This window comes from Papio anubis, chromosome 14 (assembly GCF_008728515.1).
Source record: "Papio anubis isolate 15944 chromosome 14, Panubis1.0, whole genome shotgun sequence".
In the NCBI taxonomy this organism is placed as follows: domain Eukaryota; kingdom Metazoa; phylum Chordata; class Mammalia; order Primates; family Cercopithecidae; genus Papio; species Papio anubis.
In genome coordinates this window covers 14990203-15006403 of record NC_044989.1, presented here as the reverse complement: position 1 = coordinate 15006403, position 16201 = coordinate 14990203, and the positions used below count along the sequence as shown (strand labels likewise).

The following is a 16201-nucleotide window of genomic DNA, read 5'->3' as shown; positions in this document are numbered from 1 at the left end:
GTAAGTCAATGGTAGCTTGATGGGGACATCAATGAAACTGTAAATTACTTTGGGCCGCAGGATGGCCATTTTCACAATGTTGATTCTTCCTATCCATGAGCATGGAATGTTCTTCCATTTGTTTGTGTCGTCTCTTATTTCCTTGAGCAGTGGTTTGTGGTTCTCCTTGAAGAGGCCCTTCACATCTCTTGTAAGTTGTATTCCTAGGTATTTTATTCTCTTTGTAGCAATTGTGAATGGGAGTTCACTCATGATTTGGCTCTCTGTTTGGTATTGGTGTATAGGAATGCTTGTGATTTTTGCACATTGATTTTGTATCCTGAGACTTTGCTGAAGTTGCTTATCAGCTTAAGGAGATTTTGGGCTGAGACAATTGGGTTTGCTAAATACACAATCATATCATCTGCAAACAGAGACAATTTCACTTCCTCTTATCCAAATTCAATACCCTTTATTTCTTTCTCTTGCCTAATTGCCCTGGCCAGAACTTCCAACACTATATTGAATAGGAGTGGTGAGAGACGGCATCCTTGTCTTGTGCCAGTTTTCAAAGGGAATGCTTCCAGTTTTTGCCCATTCAGTATGATATTGGCTGTGGGTTTGTCATAAATAGCTCTTATTACTTTGAGATACGTTCCATCAGTACCTAGTTTATTGAGAGTTTTTAGCATGAAGGACTGTTGAATTTTGTCTAAAGCCTTTTCTGCGTCTGTTGAGATAATCATGTGGTTTTGACTCTATGTGGCCTGCAAAGCCTAACATATTTACTGTCCAGCCCTTTATGCCATACCATGTCTAAACTAAAGTGCTCTAGTGGTTAGAGATATATCATGAGCCCTCCTGCTTACGGGCTTCCTCAAGTGCACTTTTAGTATTCTCTTTTTTTTTTTGAGACGGAGTCTTGCTCTGCCACCCAGGCTGGAGTGCAGTGGCCGGATCTCAGCTCACTGCAAGCTCCGCCTCCCGGGTTCACGCCATTCTCCTGCCTCAGCCTCCCAAGTAGCTGGGACTACAGGCGCCCGCCACTGCGCCCAGCTAGTTTTTTGTATTTTTTTTTTTTAGTAGAGACGGGGTTTCACCATGTTAGCCAGGATGGTCTCGATCTCCTGACCTCGTGATCCGCCCGTCTCGGCCTCCCAAAGTGCTGGGATTACAGGCTTGAGCCACCGCGCCCGGCCTAGTATTCTCTTTTTAAACACTGTCATCCATCCATCCATCCATCCATCCATCCATCCATCCATCCTTCCATTCAACAGAGAGGCATTTGTTATATATGAGCCACAATTCTGGTCTTTGTGAATGTAGCAGTGACAAGCAATAAGCAATAGAAGCCCAGTGTGTCAATTAGGAGGAAAAATACTACAGGGCCAGGAGAAAGAGGTGGAGAGAGTGCCAGGTTTCATGCAGTGGTCAGGGAAGGCCGCTCTGATAAGGTGACATTTTTGTCAAGTCCCAAGAGAAGTAGGTTGAGTCATGAGAGTGCCTGGGAGAATATTCCAAGTAGAGACTGACAATTGTGAAGACTCTGTGGGGGCTGCAAGGGTGCCAGGGTGATTTAAGTGGCCTGAGAGTGTGAAGGCAGGGAAGGGACAGGATGAGAGAGGCAGGGTGAGGGGAAGATCACATGGGGCCTGATAGGGTATGAAAGACTGGCTTTTATTCTTAGTGAGTTGGGAAGCCATTAGACGGATGTGAGCAGAGGCATGACTGGAGCAGATGTGTGTTTTTAAGATACCACCGGGCCGCTGGGTAGTGCTGGCGTCACAAAGCAACCCCAGAGTCACAGTAGCCTAGCACAACAGACGCCTCCCTCAGGGTCCATACCCACTTGGGGTCTCCTCAAGTACCTTGTCAGGAGAAGGAGTGGGACTGGAAAATCGGATGTGATTGCCTTAGCCAGAGTTATACATGACACTTCTCACACTTTTCATGGGCCCACCTAGCCCTACAACCCTGTCTTACTACAAGGGGGTTGAGAAGCGTAGAGAAGCAGATGAGATGTGTGATAGGAACCACTGTCTGCTACCGCCCACCCTTTTATTCACCAAGCCTTCTTTCCACCACAGAACGCACTCTGCTTCTCCACTGGAGGAAACCACCCAGGGTCCTAGTCACTCCAGGGAGCCCAAAGTCGGCATAATTCACAGTAGGCTGCGCATCAGGTCCAGTTGTGATCCAGACTATGAACCAATGGGACAAATCCTCTGCCCTGCTTCCCCCGCACCCATCTCGACACCAACTTACGTGGTGAAACAGCAACAAGATAATTGCATTAAGCACTCACTTGGAAAGGGAGTCAATAAGAGATACTTGGCAGACACTACTGTGAGGCAGCTTTAAAAATCTGCTATACAGACATTATGAGTGTTTCCCTACTGTGGAGTAGGTAAGGGGCCTTAATTCTGCTTTCTAGGAGCAACCTTGTTGTCCTTTGTTCTCCATGACCCAGTTTCTTCCCTCCAGGGAAGACCTCTCCACTTCCTTCCTGGGCCACAGGAGGAGTGGATGTTGGAGGTCTGTATCCTCACGGTTGAAGGCGCAAGTGTTAAGTTTTAAATGCCTGTGACTACAGGCATTTTCAGCCCAGGTTTGTGGTTTCTTGGGCAGCATCCCTATCTCAGAAATTTAATAGGCTTCTTACTTGATTTCTCTTAGTGTCATGTGCCCATAGCCACATCTACAGGGTCTTTTTGTTTGTTTTGAAATACTGTTCTATATATCTTTGATGTATCACCCCCATACATTCTCTCTCCACTTAAAGGGGGCTAGCTTAAAGCTCTCAGGTTTCTGTTTAAGAACGACATCATTAATTGGATGTCTGCCCTGAGTCATTTTGTCCAATTGAAAGAATTTACGGAGTGTCACGCCCTTGGTTTATCTCTTCCCTGAAGCATTTTAATCTTCTAAAGGTTTTACTTGGCATTTGTTGTATAAGGATTTCTCCATCTTATCTCTTACTCGTGGGGTCTAGAATTAGCAAGTTGGTTTTTGTTTTTGTTTTTGTTTTTGTTTTTTAACCCAGCATGGCCCTGAACTTCTGGGCTGTTTATTCTGTTTCTCTCCTGCTTCCGATCTGGATGGTACTTCTTTTAATACTCACAGCATCATATAACATCCAACAAGTTTCTGGTGTTCCATTTCCCAGCCTCTTTAGATCCCCAAGTTCATTAGGGGTATGATCTGCTCCCCAAGCTACCACAGATAATAGTTTTATTAAGTATTTTTTATAGCATGTCATAGATTATGGTGTTTTTCTAATCTTTTTTATTTTTTTTTCAATGCCTGATATCTAAAAACCAAAGCCACATATTGCCTTACTCTTGGTACCTAATGTATGTCAGAAAAAGCTAAGGTGTGTCGTGGCTTTCGGTAGATAGTCCCTCATGCACGTAATCCAATAAAAGACTACAAAGGGGCCACAACCACAAAGTCACTTAAGGATCCCGGCTGATGGAAGCCCCGTCATTTTGTATTGGCACCATCTGGGCCCCACGTTCTCCTCAATTGTTATGGCTAAAAAAGGGAAACTGGGCTGAGCACGGTGTCTCACGCCTGTAATCCCAGCTCTTTGGGAGACGAGACGGGCAGATCACGAGATCAGGAGATCGAGACCATCCTGGCTAGCATGGTGAAACCCTGTCTCTACTAAAAATACAAAAAATTAGCCGGGCGTGGTGGCGGGCACCTGTAGTCCCAGCTACTCGGGAGGCTGAGGCAGCAGAATGGTGTGAACCTGGGAGGTGGAGCTTGCAGTGAGTCGAGATCGCACCACTGCACTCCAGCCTGGGCAATGAGCTAGACTCCATCTCAAAAAAAAAAAAAAAAAAGGAAACTGGAAACTGGATAATGATCCATGTGGGTTTTTAATTGCCCAGCTCAGAAATGGTATATGTCACTTCTGCTCAGATTTCATTGGCTGGAACACAGCTCATCCTAATTACAAGGGAATTGACAAATGCAGTGGAAGAGATGGAATGCTTGTGTTTGCACACTGGGAGACAAGGTAGAACCGTTGCAGTGCTCTTTATGAGAGATGATGGTGCCTGGGAACTGACTGGTGGCAGTGAAGGCGGTAGGAAGTGGTTAGAGCCCAGATATATTTTGAAGCTTGACCAATAAGATTTGCTGATGCCATCAACGATTCCTCAGTCCCTCCGCCCTCTTCTCACTATATTATCTTCCATTATATATGTGGTTTCTTTGTAAGCCTGCTTCATGTTTTTATCTCATTTTTTATAGGTCTTGGAAAGTAGATGTTTAGTACCTATTTATTAAGTGATGAAACAGTTTAGCCACTTATCTTTATTTCACAAAATCCATTATTATTTTTCATAGCAATTACAATTGCTGCAGGGAACAGTTAAAAGTATAATCTTGGTTGGATATTATAGTAATGATATACATGAATGACATGTTAATGCTGTGGGCTTGAGAAAAGAGTGTTAAGAATAATGGTACCGTGGGGCCACTAGATACAATAAAGAAATTGCCATTTTTTTACTCTGGTACATTTTTTTCCAATCATTTCTTTCTTTTACTTCTGTTCCTTCCATTATAGAACAGTTTAAAGAAAATAAATCTACTAGATGTAAATTCAGTGTGAAACATATATTTTTTAATCATACCCTGGAGTCTTTCAGCAATGAACCTGTTTTTACAAAGTATAGTAATAAAAAGCTTGAATTAAGTAAAACGCCTAGTCAAATAAAACACCTTACATATTTTTAATCATAATATCATTCTGCTTCTTAGAGGTTCTAGCTAGCTCAGGAAAATTAACTTAGGATTGCATTTATTTGCACTCTGCCTTGCTCAGTGTCAGGTTATATAGTTATTTTGAAATGTTTAGTTCTCTTGAAGGATTATTTTAAATAGAAAAAGAAAATTTTCTAATGACACTGTAGTGATGAAGTCAAACAATTTAAACTCTTGAAAAAGTTGCACCTGTCTCTCATAACCTACGACAGGTTTTCTGAAAGCATAGACTTCCGTGTGAGGGCTAGACTCAGTAATGCTGAGGAGACAGTTGATACATACAAAGTAGGTGGGTTATACACTTGGATGTTGGAGCAGAGGACTTGCCAGTGGAATGCTTGTAGAGGCTAGGTTGACCCTGGATGTCTCGGTAATGAAACATAACTAGAAATTTGCCTTGCGAAAAAGAGGGAAAGGAACATTTTATTGAGACAAGACGGCAAGTAAGAGCACCAGGTAATGACAAAGAGTCAGTGTGGCTGTAGCTTTGGGTTCGGGTTACAGTTATACCATGAAGCCAGAGGCTTAGCTAGGGACCAGTTTGTGAAAGTTCTTGAATTCCGTGCTAAGAAATTTGGGGAACTTATTTAAAAAAAGGTTTTTCTAAAAGGGAATTTTATGACAGATTTATTAGGAAGATGACAAACTAACAGTGGGGAGGATGGCGTATGTATTTTATCCATTGGTCAAATTAAATGTCAGCATCTGTTTACTGAGTACTTACTATGGGCAAGGCACTGTGCTGACTGTTTTATAAATTGTCTTAAGTTCTTAAAATTGTGCAGCAGGGGTCTTTTTTTTCATTTTGTAGATAAGGAAACTAAGGCTTCAAGCACTTTGTCAAGTTTCCTAAAGTCATACCAGTAGTAAATACTAAACACACGTTTTCTGAATGTATTGTTCTTCCTGCTTACCATATGTTCATTCCAGGGTTGGTTGACAAAGGCTAGTCAAGACTTGGACAACAGAGATCTCATCTGGACCTCTTTAAGGGGATAGGGACCCATCGTTTCATCCAGGACCCTACTTCCTACATGTGTGAATTAGCTGCCTGTCCCTATTCTATAGCCAGTCTGTTTCTGAAACTCTTCCATATCACACAGTAGTCTAGGAAGAGTGTATACATTTGGCTAGCTGATATAGCCAAGTAATTTCTGAAATGTAGATTTCTTGGAGAAACAAATATGAATATAAAAAAAGATTTGCTCTACTATAAATTTTAACTCTTATTCGGCCTTGATTTTGTCATTCAGCATTCAACCAGCATATGCACTCTCTAATAAACTCAGAGCCTATGAGGATGCAGAAATCGTTGAGTGGACGCTGTGTGATGCAAGGTGACAGGGAGCACCAACTTGGTACAAGTGATCTGGATTCTAGTTTTTACTCTTCTCATTCACACAATGACCCCTAACATACCACTGAGCCTCCTGGAGCTCAGTCTCTTGGTCTACATGTATGAAGGGAGGGGTGATTTGTTGAACAAAACACAGATCTAGTATTTTGTATTTCTAAATCACAGGGAGGAGTTCACAGTTTATTTGTGGGATAACACATTAACATAATTAATACTTGTCAGTCAATGGTGGGCTCTGATTTTTTTAATGGCTTAGAACCAGAAATTTGGTAAGAAGTAGGGACTACAGAACTTGTTTGAAAGCTGCATTTGCAATGCATTTCCAATTTCATTGGAAATAGTACTTTCCTAAAGATCCCTTTTATCAATATTTGCATAGGATTAGGAAAATGTCCCCTGTCAGCATTTTAAAGTCATAACTCTGTTGAGTAACTTGGAGGGAGCTAGTAGGAAAGGAAGGGTCTGGGGGCAGCTTACCTCCTGTTGTGGTCACTCATGCCATGTATTTCAGCCTAGTCCTACTCTTTAGAATGACCAGACATTTACAATGACTGCTTTTAGGAAATAAAAAAAAAAAAAATGAGATTCTGTCATAGGAGTCTTTATCTCTTTTATTAAAACAAAAAAATCAACACATCCTTTTGAGGATATAGTAAAAATGTACTTGAGTAGCTGACAGAAGACTACAGTCCAGGATCCAAAGCAGCACAAATCAGTGAGGCCTGAGGAGGCGCCAGGGTATCTCAGAGGCGTCTGCTTCTTCCATCAACAAAGCACAAAGTTTAGACTTAGTTTTGTATTTTTGAGGGTCAGAGCTTAATATTTTAATATTAGAAAAATATAACTCCTGCACATTCTTGAGGATAAATGAGCTTAGTATTTTATTAATTAGAAACATATAACTCCCATATATCTAACACAGTATACAGGAGTCTGATGCATGTCACTGAATAAATGGGTGAAAACAATGGTATAGAAACTTTGGAAAGAAGGAAAGAAAAAAAAATAGCTCATAATCCTAACACCTTAATAATATATATATGCATATGTCTGAATACATATTTAATATATTTTTATACATACATATACTTTATATGCATGTACACGTTGAATTTCCTGAATCTAGGAATCTGAAATGCTCCAATATCTGAAACTTTTTGAGTGCCAACATGATGCTCAAAGGAAATGCTCATTGGAGCATTTTGGATTTCAGCCTTTTGAATTAGGGATGCTAAATTAGCAAGTATTCCAAAATAAAAAAAAAAAAAATCTGAAATCTGAAATACTTCTGGTTCCAAACATTTCAGATAAGGAGTACTCAACCTGTATGTGTGTGTGTGTGTGTGTGTGTATATATATGTAAAATAGAAAATATATAAAATACATATATATTGTATATGCAGATATAGTTTGAAGTTTAATGTAAACATTATCTAGAAAGTTTTATATTCTGATTTCTAAGATTTAACGTTCTATGACAAACATATTCCAAAATGTTTGGATAATGTTTTTATAATTCTAATTTTAATGACTACATAACTTTCCAGCCCGTTATTTATTATAAGCTAGTTATCATTTCTTCTATCAATTAGATTACTTTTGAGGTTATGTTAATAGTCTTATTCCAGTTAAAATCTTTATGCCTGTATTTATTTTCTTCTTTTGAATCTTTTTCTTTTAATAAGTGATCAGAACTGGGAATGTGGTTGTAGAAATGGCTCCTCATTTTTGCACTGTAACCAGCAGTCAGTGTGAATACTAGTTTCATCACTTTACCTGCTTTGGATATTAACATTTTTAAAAATCTTAATTACTAGTTTGATAATGCAAATGGCACCTCACTTTTTGTTTTCTTCACAGAAGAAAAACTAGTATAACAAGTGCTATTTATTGGTTAAAATCATATATACAAAAATTTCAGTATTGTTTTAACTCATTAACATTTGTTGAATATGCAAGATGTAATAATGCAGGGTTCTTTTGTCTCACAATTATTTAATTCTTTTTTTAAGCTGTCTGTGGAAGCCCGTAAAGAGATGACTAGAAAGGCTATTAAGACAGTCAAACATTTTATTGAGAAGCCAAGGAAAAGAAACTCAGAAGATGAAACTCAAGAAGCTAAGGATTCTAAAGTTACCTATGCAGATGCTTTGAATCATCTGGAGAAATCACTTGCCCACCTGGAAACCCTGAGCCACAGCTTCATCCTTTCTCTGAAGAATAGTGAGCAGGTAAAGAAATGGGAACTTCTATATGCTTACTCTCTATCAGTATATTATTTCTTTTTTCCTTTAAAGTTACATTAGTTGTTTTGACAGGGTTTTCAGACTTGCAGATATCCTTGAAAATAGTCCTCAAGCCTTTATTGGTTAATCTCTTCATTACCACTTGATTGACAATTCAGTTTCCACTTCTTTCAAAACGATGTTGAGCCACTTGGCACAGCTGATATGGGGCAATAGAGGAAGTGGGTGAGAAGGGTGGAAGTGGAGACAGCAGCAGGAGTTGAACACTGGATAGCGGCCTGGGATCGGGGGAGTGGTCTCTAAAATTAACAAATGAGAAGACAATGGTGCTCAGACTTTACTTCTACCTGGTAGAATTTAAAAAAAAAAAATAAAAATAGGCTGGGCTCGGTGGCTCATGCCTGTAATCCCAGCACTTTGGGAGGCCAAGGCAGGCGGATCACAAGGTCCAGGAGTTTGAAACCAGCCTGACCAACATGGTGAAACCCCGTCTCTACTAAAAATACAAACATTAGCCGGGCGTGGTGGCACGCACCTGTAATCCCAGCTACTCAGGAGGCTGAGGCAGGAGAATCGTTTGAACCTGGGAGGCGGAGGTTGTGGTGAGCTGAGATTACACCGCTGCACTCCAGCCTGGGCGACAGAGTGAGACTCTGTCTCAAATAAATAAATAAATACATAAATACATAAAAATTTTGATTTTGTTTTCCCTTCCAATTTTCAGAAAAAAATCAGAAATAGCCTCTTATGTCTACCCTGTTTTTTTTGTTGTTAAATGTATACCCTTAACCTGTTTTTATGTTGCATGTTTCCAACGTAAAATAGAATTTCATTATTGAGAGGAATTTTTTGACTACTAAAATTGTTTCTAGTTGGCTTCTAGTTTCTTGGTGTCTCAAAAACAGCATCATGAAGTTTGAGGTCCCCTACCTGTGATGAGGTTTGAAGACCCAGGTGTTAGGACTATACAATGAAACCCGAAGCTCTCTGAGGCCCTTAGAGATTTTGTTCTATATTTTAACAATTGTGGGAGTTGAGATAATTTTTTCTATAACTGGAAAGTTGATAAATCAATAAATAAATGGTTTCCATATAAGTGAAAACAGTGCTTATATATATGAATAATATTCCATTTGCCCTTTAATACTATGGTAAATGAACCTTATAAGTGGCCATTAACCTCCTCTTTTATTTTCCTTAAACCTTACACATTTATTGAATTGTATTCTTGCCTTGTAGAATGACTAGAAAGATCAGTCAGTGGAGAGTTCAGATAATGAGCAAATGGGAGACTTCAAAATTTGTACAAGACATAAATGCAAAGCCCTCATTGAAAAGATAATGGGAAGAACTTAAAAGTTTGAAAGAAATTTTATTCCATTTTGTGTTTTGGAGTGCCTATTTTTCTGTCTGGTGAATAATGTTAAATAATGGTATGAACAATATAGAAGCCTTTGCAGGGAACAGATTGGCTTTACCAATCTTGGTTTTATCCTACTGACATTTACAGCACTACAGTTCATAATTATGAGAACTAGAGTAAAATAATCTTCAGGGAAAAGTGGTTTATACTTACTATAAATTTTTAAAGTACTCATTTTTAAATAAACACATTTAAAATTATTTTTAAATTTATATTATTTTTTAATATACTATATTAAAACCCAGAGAATTGGCATTACTCTCTTTGGAACAAGTATTGTCTTTTTTTTTTTTTTTTTGACAAGGTCTCACTCTGTTCCTCAGGCTCACTCACTGCAGCCTCTACCTCCTGGGCTCAAGCAATCCTCCCACCTCAGCCTCCTGAGTAGCTGGGACTACAGGTGTGTGCTACCACACCCACCTAATTTTTTGTATTTTTTGTAGGGACAGAGTTTCGCCATGTTGCCCAGGCTGGTCTCAAAGTCCTGGGCTCAAGCTGTTTGCCCACCTTGGCCTTCCAGGTCTGAGCCACTTCACCCAGCCACAAGTATTGTCTTCCAATACCTAGAATAGTTTATGGGGGGATTTAAGGGGATTATTGATAAAAAAAACATGTTTGTTTCATCTAAGATGTGATGTAAACGTACCATATAGCTACTTGTGAGTGCCTTCAGTCAGACTCTGGATGGTCCATAATAGAAAACTCTTGAGGTTCCTAAATTAGACATTAGTTACTTTTATTAAGGCATCATGTATAGCAAAAATGGGAAATAACCTTCAACCCCATGCATTTATCCCTTTTATAGTTCAGACCTTCATTTTAACATCCTTAATTATATACCCAGTACAAAAAAATCTTATATCCTCATGAAGGTTAATTTAACCAAAGTTAAAGGCTTTCATCCTACAGAGCCTCAGTTCCCTCTTCTCTTAGGTGAGGATACTAGGAATTGCCCTGCTTAACTCATAGGGATTTTTGGAAATAGAGAATTTCACAGCGGGCAGAACAGTAAAATGAAACTTCATGTGCCCAACTCCCAGCTTCAACAATTATCAAAACATGCCCCATCTTAATGCATACTGCTGCCTTCCCTTCCCTTGCTCTTGTGGATTGTGAAGCAAATCTCAGTCATCTTTTCATTTTATTCATAAATACCTCCCTATCTATCTCTAAAAGATACTTTAAAATAACCACTATAACATGATCACTAGCAAAGAAATTAATAGACATTCTTTAATATCATCAAATATTCAGTTAATATTCAGATTTTTCTCATGGTTGGTTTCAAAGACTAAACAGTATATTCAGGATTACAAGGGAAACGATAAAGAATCTGGAAACAGTTATCATCGTTAAGTGACTGTATTTGGTATGCCAAAAAACAATAGCTTGCCTCTTATTTCTTAAATTATTTGTTACAACATTGGAGAGGCAGGCAGTGTGGCCTAGGGCAGGGGAGTAGACTTGGGATCTAATCTTAGGTCTGCTGATTGGTAGCCGTGTGACTTTGGTCATGTTGCTCAATCTCCTTGGTCTTTAATTTCCTTTTTTATAACATGGAGCTAATTTAAAAATACTTGCAGGGTTTTTACAAGTATTAATTTAGATACCATATGTATAATACCTGGGATTACATAGTTGTAGTTCAATAGATTATTATGTGGTTGTAGCGCATTAGTGATAATAATAATAGAAAAGCTCGTACTTACTGAGCATTACTTTATTTCCGAAGTGCTAAAGAACTGATTTTTATATTATCTCAGTTAATGTTCACAACACCCTGTATTCACACGACCCTATTTTCCTCATCCTCATTTTACAGATGTTGAAATTTGAGATCACAAAGGCCCACTAACTAATAAATGGTAAAGCCAGAATTTGCACTCAAATGTGGGTGATCCTTGAGCCTAAGCTCTTAATAACTAATACATGCGCTTTGGTATGGTGTTGCTGCTTGTCATGTATTTGGTTCCAGGATCTAAATATGTTTCACTTTGTGCATGTAGATACATTTAATTTCTGTTTAAGTGTGGATTACCATGTCTTTACAGGAAACACTGCAAAAATACAGTCACCTCTATGATCTGTCCCGATCAGAAAAAGAGAAACTTCATGATGAAGCCGTGGCTATTTGTTTAGATGGTCAGCCTCTAGCAATGATTCAGCAGCTGCTAGAGGTGGCAGTTGGCCCTCTTGACATCTCACCCAAGGATATAGTGCAGAGTGCAATCATGAAAATAATTTCTGCATTGAGGTAAGCTACAAAGTGATCATTGTGGAAAAACTGGGGTGACACTTTGTCAATGATGGTGCTAAGCTATCATCTTGTATGTAAAAGCATTTTATAAGTTTTGAAGGACTTTACAAAAGTGAGAGATTATTTTTAGAGTTCTCATAGTCTTATGTCTTCAGAATGGAGACCATGAAAATGTTTCATTGTTGGTACTGTGTATAACATCTTAAGCTATGTAATTTCTGGTTGGACCCCGTTTTACAAAGTTTTCTTGCAATAAGGGAAAGGCCAAAATGGCATTTGACACAGGTAAGTAAGTTTCAGACTGTCCTGTGACTTCAATATGGTTTTTCAGATCTTACCATTTCTAATTCCCATTCTTTGTAGTAGTAGGAAAATGGTTCCCAGAAGGTTCTTTTGAAAAACACAAGACAAGGTTAATCATACACTGATGAAGTTAGACATCTGTAAAGTGTCTTTAGACATTATTTACCTGCAATTAATGGCACAAAACTGACAATTGAGAAATTCTTGCTTTGTGTCGACATGCGGGTGCCTTTGTAGGAATGCATCCAAGAGGATTAGAAAAGAGGCAAAAGTGAAGCTAAGAAAATAATGAGGCATCAAGTACTTTCTGTGAATAATGCAATTAGGCTAAAAGATTTAGTTATGTTTAATTTATTCTCCTTTTAAGCATTCTTTTTAATTCTGTATTGCTCTTGAGGAACTTTTTGATTAAATGCATGTCAGTTTTCTGCAGCTGAACTGAAATCAAATGAGCCTTTATCAGTTTAATTACCCCAGCCTCATACAGTTTTTACCTTAATGCTCTGAGGTATCCATTAATTTTATATATAGGGAGATATATAGAATTTCATAACTTTTTTTTAGAAGAACAAATTTCAAATTAATAAAGCTTAGTTTTATTGTTTGCTTATTAGGATTTTTTGATGTTGGTTGTATGAACCAGTGTCCTCTTTCAAATGATGACAGATATTTGTTGGCCACATTTTGTACCTTTTGGTTTATGGTTATCTTTTTATTATTTCTTAAACCAAGTTTTAGATGAAGCTCACAAAAATACGCATTTTGAAAAATTAGTGTTTTGATGAATTTAGTTTATTTCTTAAAATTGCCCATTTTCATGAATAATTAAAATATGATAGAATAGTTTTATGTTTATAAATTTTTGACATAAATTATACTTCTCTTTTTCTGCATCCAATTCTACCACTACAGATTTGGTTCTGATCCAATAAATGGTATACTTGGCACACAGAAGACATTCAATAAATGTTAATTAAATCTTGCAGCAATAGAAGGAAAAGAGAACTTAAGGAATTCAGCTACTTCTGTTTCTAAGGAAAATAAATTTTTATTGACAATGTTCATAACATTTACCTTTTAGGAAGTTAATAAAATGTAGTAGGCACGAAATAACAAAGACATGAAAGGAACCGAATCTAACAGTTGATTTATATCATTAAATTATTAGAAAAACTCATTGAAAATATATTTTTCCTCTGTTGCATTTTGAGGATTCACTAGAGTTCTACACATAACATCTGTAAAATGGGCATAATAATAGTACTTGTCTCATAGGATGTTGCGTTTAATAGTGGCAGAATATATGTGAACTGTTTAGCGTTATCTGGTACTTATTAGTAGCAAGTAAATATTAGTGCTTTCTTTAAAAAAAAAAACTTCAACTGGAGGATGTAAATCATTATTACATTTAATGCTGAAAGTAGCTCATACAGTTGATGTTCAATGAATGTTTTTCGAATGACACAGTGCAAGTAGATTGTGTTATTCTCTTGATAGGAAAACATGCATATATTAGACTGAGCCCCTTAAGGGCAGAAAATGTTTCATTAGCACCTAGTGTAGGGCTTGGTACATTTGTAGATATCACATAGCACAAATGACTATGGGCAGGTAGTATACCATGCCAAAATTCAACCAGATTCGTTTAAGCGTGTGAATACCAAGTTTATTTCTGAGACTGGAGTGATCCTTTTCTGAATCAGTTTCTCTCTCTTTTCACAGTGGTGGCAGTGCTGACCTTGGTGGGCCAAGGGACCCACTGAAGGTCCTGGAAGGTGTTGTTGCAGCCGTCCACGCCAGTGTGGACAAGGGGTAAGACTAGAACAGTATGTGCATCTTCATTAACTGGCTTTCCTCAGAGTATTAGAATTGCTGTTAGTATCCATGTGTATGAGGCTTCCAAGACTAAGCCACATTTTTAGGTGTTTTCTGAAAGAAGAATCGAGGACCTGCGGCTCAGTTCTTCCTCAGAAGAACTGGGAAAGGAGCGGCTCTGCACCTGGAGACGTGGTGTTCTTAGCTCTGTGCTGACCCCACCAGCTCCAGGTCCTGCTTGCCATGGAGAGCATTGTTCTCTCTTGCCTCCTTCACAGCCATTAGAGATAATAATCATCATAATCATTCTGTCAGGGCAGAAACTGCTCTGAGCTTCCTACAAGATAAGGGATTCTCATCTCCAACACGTCAACTGTATTGATTAAGTATGGAAATTCCTAGGGTGAGTATATATGTTCTTTTAAAAAAAAAAAAAAAAAAAAAAAAACTTTGCATAAAGTCTGCCTTGTTTTAGGACTCAAAGTATACAGGCTTTATAAGCCTAGAAAGATGTATAGCTCTCTGATGCTATTTTTAGAAAGAATTTTTCGTTCAGATACAATGATATTGATAAGAAAAAGAGCAGCCACAAATGAACGGTTATGCATGTCCTTGAAATTCACAAAGGCCTTTACAATGCCTAATATCCATGTCAGCTGTATAAGACCTCTCCCCAGTTTCTTTCTTTAATTGAAAATGTGATCGAATATAACGAAGACGGGTTTCAGAAAACTCCCCATAGTTCCATTTGGTAACATTTTTATTTGCATGTTACCTACCAGTTATTGTTCAGGTACAGATATCTTTCTATATAGTTTCAGTTTAAATGTATAAGCTTTTGTATTCTCTTATTTATTTGCTATTGTAAGACTTTCCATTGATCTTTGTAGATTTAATGATTATTGTGATTATTATTTCTAATGGCTGGATATGTTGTTGCCATTTTCAGAGGAGGACCTAAAAGAAAAGCTCAGAGAGAGGAGTTGACTTGCCCAGAGTTATAGAGCTGGGAAATAGAACCCGGATTCCACCCAGGCTCTAAATGATAATGAAGTACTCAGATGCCGATGCTTTCATAGTCTATTTCCCTGCATTGCTTTGTGCACAAGGTTTGAGTGACAGAATATAGAATGAGCTATGTAGGTGAAGATGGAAAAACATTGCAAGCAGGGGCTTCTACTTCCTGTGCTTTTTACCTTGCACAGTGTTTCTGAACCCCTTTGCTTACAGTTCTTCAGATAGGAAAGTCGCTGTAGCAGTGGCTGATTTAGGCCCCCCATTTTAAAAAGAAATTAATGATTCGTGGGGTGTACTGTGTGCCGTGCTCTGTGTGAAGTCACAAAGGGGTCATGTGGATAAGAAATAACCTCTAACCCCAGGGAGCTCACAGTCCTGCGGGGGAGACGATCTGGACTGTAGCCATAGTCACTGTGCTGTGGAATGGGAAGCGCTGTATGGAAGGCAGAGTGGAGGGAGTAGTTAGGGCAGGATACACAAAGGGTGACACAGAGCTGGTCAGTGAAAGAAGAGTCTGTTTGGAGGAGATAGATGATGGTATTCCAGGCTGAGGAAGCTGCCTGAGCAACTGCACATGCAGCAGGGAGCAGAGCAGGCAGAGACGCTACATGGGAAACACTTACCCTCCTTCCAGGGCCCATCTCACTGCTGCTGTCTCATTCCCAGTGTGTCAGGGAGTTCTCAGCCATCAGCTCCCAGGGAGCTGCTGTCAGCAGCGCAGCTTCTCTCAGGCTAGGCTGACTCTGGATCCTGGCCTCCCAAGATGAAAGGGTCTCAACAGGTACTGTTTTAGGCCCCTTTCAATGGGGCTTCTTAGTCTTGTCCCGCTGGGGACATCTCAAGAATATTAAAAGGCAGTGTTCCTTCTTAGTGAATTTCTAGCCACGTATACGGAAGAATCCAATTTGAGACTCACTCTAATACAGACTATTTTTTAAGGTTTGAAAAAGACATTAGGGAGTGGAGGAACAGAAAAAGATCTTACTTTTTATTCTAGGGACACAGAATAACAAAGCCTTCTTAACAAA

At 38.7% G+C, this 16201-nt stretch overlaps 1 protein-coding gene across 3 annotated transcripts in view; it reads left to right on the top strand.

The window, feature by feature from the left end:
- The window catches only part of NBAS (NBAS subunit of NRZ tethering complex), a 405988-nt gene that overhangs the window by 328644 nt on the left and 61143 nt on the right, over positions 1-16201 (top strand). For all 3 annotated transcript variants that reach the window (XM_021924592.2, XM_003908295.5, XM_017947297.3), the window contains 3 exons: positions 8125-8343; positions 11833-12035; positions 14064-14153. In XM_021924592.2, coding sequence (XP_021780284.2) covers positions 8125-8343; positions 11833-12035; positions 14064-14153 — 512 coding nt within the window. The remainder of the gene's footprint in view (positions 1-8124; positions 8344-11832; positions 12036-14063; positions 14154-16201) is intronic.